This window comes from Mixophyes fleayi, chromosome 8 (assembly GCF_038048845.1).
Source record: "Mixophyes fleayi isolate aMixFle1 chromosome 8, aMixFle1.hap1, whole genome shotgun sequence".
Lineage (NCBI taxonomy): Eukaryota > Metazoa > Chordata > Amphibia > Anura > Limnodynastidae > Mixophyes > Mixophyes fleayi.
The window spans coordinates 128,983,844-128,995,958 of NC_134409.1; the positions used below are offsets into that span (position 1 = coordinate 128,983,844).

General features: G+C 44.0%; 1 protein-coding gene across 2 annotated transcripts in view; it reads right to left on the reverse strand.

Annotated features, from left to right (window-relative positions):
- The window catches only part of LHFPL4 (LHFPL tetraspan subfamily member 4), a 95,170-nt gene extending 86,581 nt beyond the window's left edge, over nucleotides 1-8,589 (reverse strand). For both annotated transcript variants that reach the window (XM_075183490.1, XM_075183489.1), the window contains exon 1: nucleotides 7,298-8,589. In XM_075183490.1, coding sequence (XP_075039591.1) covers nucleotides 7,298-7,703 — 406 coding nt within the window. In that variant the 5' untranslated portion in view covers nucleotides 7,704-8,589. The remainder of the gene's footprint in view (nucleotides 1-7,297) is intronic.
- Between the last annotated feature and the right edge of the window lie 3,526 nt (nucleotides 8,590-12,115).

Genomic DNA, 12,115 nt, shown 5'->3' on the forward strand with positions numbered 1-12,115 from the left:
TAGGAAATTATTATCACCATTAATTTAGTGTATAAGGTGCAGAAAACGCACCTCAGTTGGTGCAAACGTCCTCATCCCTGTCATTAGCTTCTAACTTCCATTTATCCAATAAGATCCTACAGAAGACATTGCCAAATTCTGGCACATATAAAATATATTTGCACGAATATCTTCATTTATGACCTCATTATGGTGAAAAGTTTGCCCATTGAAGCTACAAACGACTGTCAATATGCGGAGTCTTAATTCTTTCTGCTATAGGGCTGGCTGCAGTGACTCCCAATTTGGCTTCTCAATGTGTAAAGAGTGCCAAAAAAACACAATGTACTCTTCATGCAGCATTTGATTGACCTCTGTGCCTCTTCTTTTATGAATTAGCGTCAAGTTAATCATTAAGTGGATCTGTGACTTGAATATCGTAGAGGCAGCCAGTTTCGCCTTCACGGGAGTACAGGCCTGGAAAGACTAGGGGGCCCGGACAGACCCCCGGCCTATACTCCCATGATGGTGGTCCTGGCTGCCTCTACGATGTTCAAGTCAAAGATCCACTTTATGATTAACTCGACTAGGAGGCTCCAAGTCTGCCTGTTGTGTCTCTGCATCCCTCCATGATGCGGCAGCTCTCATGCTCTGATAGGTTAGGCGCACGCGGTGCAGTGACATCATCACTGTGCGGAGCGCTCCCAGGCTATCAGTGTCTGGGAGCCGCCGCATCGCCTCAAGAAAGAACAGAGCTGGATTAACCTATTGGTCTTCCTGGGCTACAGCCCAGGGGCCTCGGGGCAGCCGGGGGGCCCTAAGAAAGATTTTTACCTAATGCCGGTGAACGGGTCCCATTCATTCATGTTCTGTTGGCTGCCCCGCTGTCATTGCGGATGCGGTGTACAGCGTGCGCTGCTTAGTGAGGAGGTCTCATGAGACTATGACATAGTCTAACAGGACCATGAGACCTCCCCACTGACCAGCACGTTGCGCACTGCGCCCGCACTGACAGCAGGGCAAGAAGGAAGAAGAGGTGCTGCTCGAAGGCTGCATTGAAGAGGGCCAGGTAAGTGTCTATGTATGGGGGGAGTGGAGGTCATACACTGGGGCTGAGGGGGAGGAGGCCTTAAATTACTGGGGACGTCTTAGCCCAGGGGCCTATGTTGGCTTAATCCGGCACTGAGAACGAGGTAAGTGAATTGGGGGTATGTATTGTGCAGAGGGGGACATTTATTGTGAAGGGGGGCATATATTGTGCAGAGGGAGGGGGCATGTACTGTGCAGAGGGAGGAGGCATGTATTATACAGAGGGAGGGGGACATATCTTATGCAGAGGGAGGGGGCATGTATTGTGCAGAGGGGGGGATGTATTATGCATAGGGAGGGGGCATGTATTGTGCAGAGGGGGGGATGTATTATGCATAGGGAGGGGGCATGGATTGTGCAGAAGGGGGGATGTATTATTCAGAGGGAGGGGCATGTTTTGTGAAAGGGAAGGGGGGAATGTATTATAAAGAGGGGGGAATGTATTGTGCAGAGTGAGGGGGCATATAATGTGAAGAGGTAAAAGGGGGGGCATGCACGGTGAAGAAGGGGGGGAATATATTGTGAAGTGGGAGGGAGGCATACATAGTAACGAGGGAGGAGGGTCCTGCCAGATTAATTTGGACTGGGCCCCACAGTTTCTGATGGCAGCCCTGGAGTCAGCTATTTCATAGGCCAAGTCACTACCCACGAGAGTGCAGCCTATCAATTAATTAGGAACTAATGACATCACTGAAGAATGAGGTACAGCGTGCCTCATGCCTCAATGCTAGTTTTAAGCGTATTGACAGACTGAATATCTGTCAGCCCACAAAATGGCGACCCCCACTGAGGCTGAGCAGAGTTTGACGCAAAATGTGAGTGGATTACTCTAAAAAGCATGGAAATTAGCGTATTTCTGCCCATATGCAGAACCGTACACATCTCCAGATGTCACCATATCAGCAGCATTTGTGTCTGGATCGTGACACGTCATCATCATCATCATCGAGTGTTTGCAACTGCCCTGTGGAATGCGCAAAATATATGCCCCTTACCAGGCGTATATTCATGTTCTGCAGATCTGCATGAGCCACATTTGCATAAACACACCCCGCCCCCTCCTGTCCTGTCTCTCCTGACGTAGGCGGGCTGGGTACACACCTACACAACCTTACTCCAAATGCAATTTCTGTCAACATTTTACCAACAACTGAAAGTTCCTATCAGCATGCAGATTCATGCATACACACCTACACAATTTACCTTCAGGTCTGTGATCTTCATCTCTCATAACCATCTGCTGCAAAGATTGTGACTCTGCACACTCTACAGATATCTGCCTCCACTGCTAGTAGTGAGTGTGTGCACACTGCCACATTTGCCCGACATCGTTCCATCGATGAATGTGATTTTTCGGAAGTTCAGAAAACCAAATCAACAAATGCAATGTGTTTTTGGTACGATAAAACATGTTCGAGGGAGCGTACACACTCTTGCAATATCACACGGTCGTGAATTATGTGATCTGCATGATAATTCAAGGGGCAAACGCAGGATTTGTAGAGAGGGGTTTCCATGCCACACCGCCAGTGGGCGTGGCTATAATTTTAGACAGTGCTTGGCTGCTCTCCAACTCTTCCTATCCCCATCATATACATGGGCAATGCTGCTTGCACTACTGTTAGGTGCACACAGCTCTCCCTTTTTCGAGCAGAGCTGTGTGAAGTGGGACATACCACCCAACTGTCCCTACAATCAGGACAAAGTCCTGACTGAGTGTGTCAGAACAGATGTCAGACTGTCCTGCTCTCTCCTACCTGCTCTTGCTGCTTTCAATACTTGTTGGGGAGAGATGGCTGTGAACAGTGCAGACACAAACGATCTGCACACAAGCTGCAAAGTGGCTGTCCTGGGGCAGGGTCCAGCAACCTCAAGCATACAGTACACCAGGCTGGGAGGGGGGGGGGGGGTTCCAGGCACTAGGAAACCCCCCTCGGTTTGTCTATGATTCCATAGGTGTGTATCCAGCGTGAGTGCCATAATCGGTCAAGTCTGCATAGGAGCTCCCACTTTCTGGGCACCCACAGAGCAATTTCACCCAAGATACGCTATGCATATTGGCGTATGTCCCCCACGCCTACGCCCTGCTGTGTGGAGGTAGAGGGTAGACTATAAACCCTCCACCAGGAGACATTTCAATATGAGTGAAAATCCAAGCGCAAATATAAAAACGGATAATCTCATAAGTGTGAGATAATTAGTGTCTGCTACATTTTTTAGAAAGCCGTACACTTTTCCTCTGAGAAGATGTAATTAAAATCTGCATTTGTAAATACCTTTATGATTCATGATGTGTCAGGGAAGGCAGAGTGATCGGCAGAGATGCCGTCTAGCTGTTACTATGCCCGGGTTGTGCGATACAGTAGATAGATTTCATGCAAGTAGCAGTTAACTCATCAGACCCCAAAGACGTAAAGAATTGATGGATCCTTTGAGATCACAAGGAACTAATGTAAACTTGTCCTGGTCATTGATATTCAAACAATTCAGGCTATTTACTGGTGAGTTATACAAAAGCCTACACCGTATAGTGAGTTTCTCATTCCCAAGAAGATATAGGAGTTCTTAGGATGTTGATCCCCTCTTGTAAAGATTCTTACTATCGAGCACAAAACTAGCCAACCTGTGGTCTTCCAGGTGTTGTCAAACTACAAGGCCCAGCATGCTTTGCCAGTAGTTAGCCAGCAGATAGCTGGCAGGGTATGCTGGGATGTGTAGTTTCACAACAACTTGGAGAGCCGTAGGGTGGCTAGGCCTGATCTAGCCTGTCAGTTATGGAGTGTTAAATGTTAGTGGGTTTTGAGGGATCTTCAAATGATCCCACGCAGGGGCGGACCTAGATGTAATTTTTAGGGGGGGAGATTTTGCACAATTGCGCCCCTCCTTCATTCTGATTGGCTGGCCCCGGAAAACCCCGCCCACCACCCGCGATTGGCCTCGCCCACTCCACCCCTTTTGATCGGCGTCTTGGAACCAAATTTAAAGGACTTGTACAGCTAGGGGGGGGGGGGGGGGTGGGGGGGTGGTTGCCCCGATCGCCCTCCCCCCAGGATCTGCCACTGATCCCACACAACCCACCTGTTCATGAAAGCCTACCCTTCCTCTGCCTAACTTCCTCTATCCCACACTCTACCCGCCTCTTCATGATCCTTCTTCACTTTTCATAGTCCCCCTCACCCTGTCGATCCTCTTTGTGTTTCCTGTTTAGTCTGCCCCTTCCCTTTAGATTGTAAGCTCCTGTGAGCAGGGCTCTCCTATCCTTGTGCCCTCCTCCTCTGTCACCTCTGCCTTCAGCACCCCAGCCTCATTTTCGCGCCTCGATACTAGGTCCCTTAGTCTCCTCTTCTCCTCTGCCTCTCCACTCTGATCCTGTACCCACACTCCTGGGCACAGGTTCAGCTTGTTTTAGTGCACTACCTCCCACTGCCCCTTCTGCCCATCTTCCTGCCCTCTTCTAGTTTCTAAAGTAATCTTGATGTCACTCAAACCTCTTTGCCCAGGGCACCTCTTCTCAGCTGGGTCCATAATTTAATTGCACATTGTTTTACTTTTGTTTCTGCCCTGTGTGCCATGTACTGTTTCAGCCTATGCTCTCTGTACGGCGCTGCGGACCTTTTGTGGCGCCTTATAAATAAATGACAAAAGATAACAGCCTGGTAAAGGGCCAGTCTTCTATAGGGAGCAGATAATCTGCTGCTCAATAATTATATTGATCTTGTTTCAACTTACATTATGTTGCTATATACTGCATTGTTATAGTATATGATGTCCTTAGTTTAATTCCCAACCAGGGCCTTATCTGTGTGGAGTTTATATGTTGTTCCCGGGGGTTTCCTCCGGGTGCTCCGGTTTCTTCCCACACTCCAAAAACATACTGGTAGGTTAAGGGGCTGCTTATAAAATTAACCCTAGTGAGAGTGTGTTAGGAACCGAAGCGAATGACAATTATTCTCTGTACGGCGCTGCGGAATAGGTGGCGCTATATAATTAAATGATGACGAAAATAAACATCTCCACCATTGGGCTTAATTCTCATGTCTCCCCCCCCCCCCCCTCCCATGCCGTGTAAACGATCACAGATATAAATATTTATGTGGAAGAATGGCCCTTATATCTGTGATTTGCCAAAATGTTCTTAAAAATTAGATTAGCTTTCAAAAACTTGACTGTAGGGCGACGTTGATAATGACGCATGACGTAATATATGTGAACGGTTGATCATTTTCAAAGGTTAGAAGGATTTATATGAGCAGACCTAGGGATCCTATGCCTTTCCCTTGTTGAACTACAAATCCCAGCATTCTTTTCTTCAGTACATGAGAGTAACAAAGAACGTAAACATCAAAACTCTGACAGCTGTTGACAACATGTTGTACTTGGCAGGATCACTCTCCCTCTCTCTCTCCCTTCTGTTGGATTCCAGACCTTATTTTGACCACGTATGTCTTATCTATGGCGAATAACTCTGTGTTATGCCTGTGATTATTTGTTTTTATTTTCTCCTGGTGAATAAATATAACCCCACTCTGCTGAGACTCTAGGCTGCTCCCATCTATATATTTACATTTCTCAACATTCTGCCATCATTTAACATCAAACAATGCAAACAAAAAACGTGATCAGAACATTGAACTGACTAATGCTGAAAGGGCAAATTTCCAATTTAAAACTCAATTTGCGTTGATGCACTTTTTCCCTGAATTGTTCATTAAAAATGTATGTATTTCTGCATTATCCACCCCAGTCATTAAGGCATATAGAGTCTGTACACAAAGATATATGGATGCTTTAGGGATGATTGGTGTTCTTTGTACTTGACCCAACGGCATTGGGGGGATACGGTACCTCTCTAATTTATAGTTACATCCAAGTATAACTACCTGGAAAATATGGTATGCTACAATGATGTCCTATGTGTGCTATATGCCCCCCCCCCCCCCAAAAAAAAAAAAGGTATAATCAAATTACAATTATACTATATTTTAAATTACCTCCATCAGTGAATATTAACTATTGCAATATTCAGAACAAGATCAGATTCTGTGGATTGTGCCTAACACAGAGAACATGAGAAGTTGTACTAAGCAGTTGACCGATATTAAAGACTTGGGTTATTTTTAATGGAATGAGCTTTAAAAACTATGAATTCCCTTGGAAATCAGGAAAACCCTATCTGTTCACAATGTTCAGCTGAAACCTTCAGCCAAAAAAAGACCAAAAAAAAAGTCTTAATCTACCCTTACCTTGCCTAACTTCCAAAAATGATAACCAGTTGAGTATGTGAAAAACTTGCAAACATTTGTAGCACTTTGTTGAATATCATTATCAAGAAAAAAACCCTTGAATGTAAAATAACAACAATCTGCAAAAAAACCCAAAATGTAATTACACATTCACCATGACACATTATACATTACACACAGAGAAAGCGTGTGCGAGGAGGCACACATTACACGGTTCCTTATAGTAACAATTAAGTCACCAAATCTGTGGGCAGGAACCTCGCTGCCACACAATCTGTTGCAAATTCAGCTCTTTTTGCTACATAATAGAGAACAAAAGTGTAGATCAAAACATGACATACCAGGGTCTACATGTCTGTAATTAATTAACACAGTGTTGCTTTCTCGGCTGTATAGCATTTTATTTTTTTACATGGAAAAGCTCACAAAGGATCACCCAGTGTAACAAATGTGCTATTTTTAGGTTAGCAAAGGCTCCGTAATGGAACTGTTGCAGCCAACAGGCTTTTCCCTGTCTGCTATTAGACTCTCTTGTTAAAATAGCATTAATACAGATCCCAGTGGGTGGTTAATATCTTGTTATTAAATCCTGTTCCACACTTCTCATTCCTATTCCACACTTTTCCTCCATCTAAAAGCTATATGACTAATAACTGTGTCCAGACACAAGAAGAGGGGGAACTGGCTATTTTGCTGGACGTTACTACAACCACACACCTTGCCCTGTACACAAAAGCTTCCTATAATGAAAACCATCAATCATCCGCAATACATACTGAAGCGCAACTTACAGCAAAAACGCAGTTCGTGAACTTCAGTGCGTGCGTTAGAGTCAGATAGACGCACAGAAAGAAATCATAGATATACTTGTAAAATCGTCAGACAAGGTTTGTGCCAGAGACAGCATTTAAGGTAACCCCCCATCCCCTTCTGTCAGCTAAGAGGTCTCATGTTCTGCTCCATATTGCATCTGACTCCCCCGTTACCTGCAAACAGCTGCATCCAAGCGCATATCTTGTACACAGTGGCCGTGTTGCAGAAGAAGAACAGGGCAAAGCAGGTGATGCAGCCCAGAATCAGCACCATGGAGAGCAGCACGAAAAATGCAGCTGCTTTAAAGGCTCCAGAGGGAATGGTGCTAAAATCTGTGAAGGATCCTCGGCAGGTGAACTCTCTGTTGGCAGCTCCATTGCCCACACAGTAGTGGAAAAGCCCAAAGTAGCCGGGCTTTGGTGTGTTGACACTATCCCCTATCCAGTAGGGTTGAATGAAGACCACCACGTTAATGATGGCAAAGCAGATGGTAAAAATGGCCCATAGGACGCCAATGGCTCTGGAGTTCCTCATGTAATTGTCATGGTACAGCTTGGAGGCTTCTTGAGAAGGGAGCATCTTGGCTGGGGCTCAGTTGTCCTCTGCACACTACAGACAAAACACCCCCCCTGCAAAACCTTCTGGCAACCCCTATGAAAAGTGCTTCTGGAGAATGTCTGTCTGCCCATGCACCCTTAGCCTGGGCATGCAGTTTGTGGATGGGGGTAACCCCAGCTGGATCGGGATTCCAACACTAGTACACAGAAGAGGACGCAGAGAGACAGATCCCGATGCTCAGCCAGCTAATCAGAGAGAACAGAGTCCCCGGGAGCAACATTTGCCTCTTAGACAAAATTAGAGATACCCATTAGGTGCCTGCTGGAGTTGCACAGATGGAAATAAGCCGAGTCCTGTACTGAGATGCTACAGACCCAGGCCATTGGTAGGGAGAGGAGAGCTGGGTTAATCAAACAGCAGAGACTTGGCTGACTTCATCCCACCCTGCAGCTGCTGGGAATCCATCTTTGCTGTGGTTCCTTCTGTTGCCTGCTGCGCGCTCCCGAGCATCTGCGCGCTCCCGCGGTAATGCAGATTTGGGGAGAAGAAAAGCACGATTTCCCAGGCAGCCGTGGGTTTAAAAAAGCTCACATGTCATTCGTTTTCTGATCCAATTGCTGACAGGATAGCACAGGAGAGACTCTGCCTTAACTGCACAAGGCAGAAGCAGATATCATTATATGCACAGAAAAATGTAGCTGATTATTTCTCCCAGCTCATATAATAATCCACCGGCTGGACCTGGCTGGATAGAGCAGCTTGTGTTTTAATACATCATGGAGTCTCCCGTAGTTATTTATAGAACCATAGATAAGGTGGTAGCACCAAGTCTGCACTATGACCAAAGCATTGGCTCTCCAATGTGTTTGTGCTGAGGCTTTCCTCAGACACCCCTCACACACTGGCTGCCGTGCCAGACTGGTGATGTGATGTGGCATGTGCCCACTAGGGGCCAGGAAAGACCACTGATCCTGTTCATCTTCATTAGACATAAATACATAGATTTTTCACTCCAGTTCCTGACAAATATTCCATTGCAAAGTACTGTAGTATGCATCTATTTAAGCAGGGGTCTGAGGCACAGTGAGTACTACGCCTGTTGTTGTATTGTATCGTGCATGAAACCGCTCTGCGCAAGCTCAGAATAGTGGCCACACGCATACGCGCCTATGCCGATTTCCGTGACTCAGACACTTACGCATGGTTACACCTGGGCGGATGAGCGACGGTCACCAGCAATAGCGAACCGCTTGTGATTGGCTGTTTGTAAATGCACCATTAATGCTGATTGGTGCTTTATTCATTGCAGGTGCATATACAATGCTTTTATGTGTGTGTTTATGTAAAACTTTTATTTCCCCATATGTAAAATAGTAGTAATTTCTCCCGTATTAGAAACGTTATTGAAGTTTTATTGATGCCCAACAGCGAATACGTATTTTGCAAACAAAACAAATTGTTACATGGGCATAAGTGTATATGAGGTATGCCCTGCATAAGCTGCTGGTACAATCCTGCACGTATCTTACAGCTTTGCAGATACCCGTAATTGCGGCTTTCTTAGTGAACGCAATTTGTGACTGCGATTTGTGGCCAAATCTCCTTCATCCCCATTGTGTTCGTACATATTATGGTTTACATCACGTATCATCATCAGCTAATTATATAGCACTAATAATTCTGCAGTGTTGTACAGAGAACTCATTCACATCAGTCCCTGCCCCATTGGAGCTTACAGTCTAAATTCCCTAACACACACACACACAGAGACAGACAGACTAGGGTCAATTTGATAGCAGCCAATTAACCTACCAGTATGTTTTTGGCGTGTGGGAGGAAACCGGAGCACCCGGAGGAAACCCACGCAAACACGGGGAGAACATACAAACTCCACACAGATAAGGCCATGGTTGGGAATTGAACTTATGACCCCACTGCTGTGAGGCAGAAGTGCTAACCACTGAGCCACCGTGCTGCCCAATTATGCACATATGTGGATATTATATAAAATATTTTCATACCAGGTGCAATCAGGTTACAATCAGGTCCCATATGGGGTTAATAATTTGCCACTAATTTATTTATTATTATGTTTTCTTTTTATGTGTGTCTCTACAGAAACATTGAAGTGCACCTGTCACACACAGTTAGATTGTGGGCTGAATATTCATGAGATTCCAGCATCATTCCTGATAAGTTATGATAAATAGGTTCCAGTAAATGATTGATGTAAATGGTATGACTGCCTCCACGGTGTGTTAGTGACGGATTTTGTCTAAGTTAAACAAGTCTAAATGAAGTAGCCGACAGTCATCTTTGGCACTAGCCCAGGTTAAGATCCTGCTGAGAAAAGGACAATGATAAAGTGTTTGGGGATAACGTCAACATTATCCAATTTCTCCTATTCTTAATAACTTCAGAGAATTAAATATATGTGACCACTGTTACAGATGCAATTTTAAGCAGTGTTCACAAGCGTGCAGCTAGGATCTATGAAGACCACTGAGGCCAAAAAATGTCTGCCTGCGCTATATATAAGTGATGGGTCTACTTACTATAGAGGTGATTTTATTCAGACTCCATACTTTCAGTAACATTGGTACAATAACATCCTCTCTATTACTTAACTTATGTCACTTTCAGAAATAAGGGCAATATTGTCACCTTGGTGATAATAATAGCACATTTTGGATGCAGTTAAATGAAATCATTAAATGCATTTGTTGGTGAGGCATTCAATCTTTTGTTTTTACAAAATTGCTTACCTCCTTTGTGCTAATATCATTATAATTCACACTATTTCATGGACAATTCCTATGTTGCATGTGATTTGGGAACCGTTGCACAAAGTTGGTGCAAACGTAAGTTGAAAAAGAAGTAGTGTAAAGAATGAAAGTCTAAAACCGATCCAAATATGTATACCTTCCAAAATGTCTAATTCCAGCCTTTACAAAATCATATAGTGCAATTTCCTCATTTATCTTCCAGTTGGACTAACCAGCCATTAAGTTCAACATTTTTATAATACTCACGCGAGTTGTGAGATGACAGCAGACCTGGGGCTAAATTTATCAAGCTGAGAATTTTTCGGCGGGTTTGAAAAACCAATCAGATTTTATCTATCATTTATTTAGTACATTCTACAAAGTGATAGCTAGAATCTGATTGGTTGCTATAGGCAACATCTCCACTTTTCAAACCCGCCGGAAAACTCTCAGCTTGAAACATTTACCCCGAGGAATTATTGATCCGAGTGCCTAAACTTGTTCTTTTCACACAGCAGGAGTTCAAGGTGTGGCCAAAATGTGAGAAAATCCGGCACGCTCAATTTCCCACTGTATTAGTCTGTACTATATTTTGCTTTACATTACATTTATTTAGACATTGAGATCAATGAGACACTTGTGTCTGTAGATGAATAACATTCATCTGAATGAGCCCTAAATGTGTGTGTATATGTTTTATATCAATTCATTTAACACAGATAACTGTAATTATAAACAGGAAGAAGTGGTCCTTAAACTTGCCCCAAGAGCTCACTAGCATCACGTTTCAAGGATTACTTACTAGAGCATGAGTAGATGAATTCGTACCTTTAAACAATTCAAGCATTAACAACAAAAATCTGGACATAGTTTGTCCTTGTCCTATATCTGACCAGTGATGCCAAATACATGAAATTATTCCCCCAGTAAGATCACACCCTAAATTTTATAGCCCAATCTCTATTCTCTGGACCCGGTGCTTGCAGCAGTTTTAGAGTGGTTGTCTCACATAGCGTGTCATTTAGAACATGGCTTGAAAACATTCTTTCAAGGAGCCAATTTGAATGAGCCCTTAAACCATGATTGTCACCAAACAAGTTATAATGGTCAGAACTTCCCTCAGGGGTCCGAACATTAGATGACATGTGAACGAGCCCTTAGGAGAAGACCCCAAATGTCAAGTTGGCCACACAGGCTGCAATATAGCCAACAATACCAGGTAACCGGCTCAGTATTGCAGCGTGTGTCATCTTACATTATTGCAATATCCATTAAACATAGGTGGGAATGTCTCACCCAAACATTTTGGCAGTGTATTTGACCAAAATCAGACAAAGTAATTATTAACATCTGGCGTAGCCAGCAGGACTTATTGGAAAAATCGCTGAAAATGAAATAACTTTCATAAGAAATGTCCCAAATTGAGTGCGGTTAATTAACCTGATGTTAATTCCTGAATTTGTTCAGTAAATATAATTCACTATCAAAGTTACCCATGTGCATGGTCATTTTGCAATGGCACAAACCAATCCCAGTGTATGATAAATGTAGTCTGGCCAAATCAACTATATTTACAGCATATTTACAGAGAGAGACGGACAGACAGACTAAGGTCAATTTTTTTTTTATAGCAGCCAATTAACCTACCAGTATGTTTTTGGAGTGTGG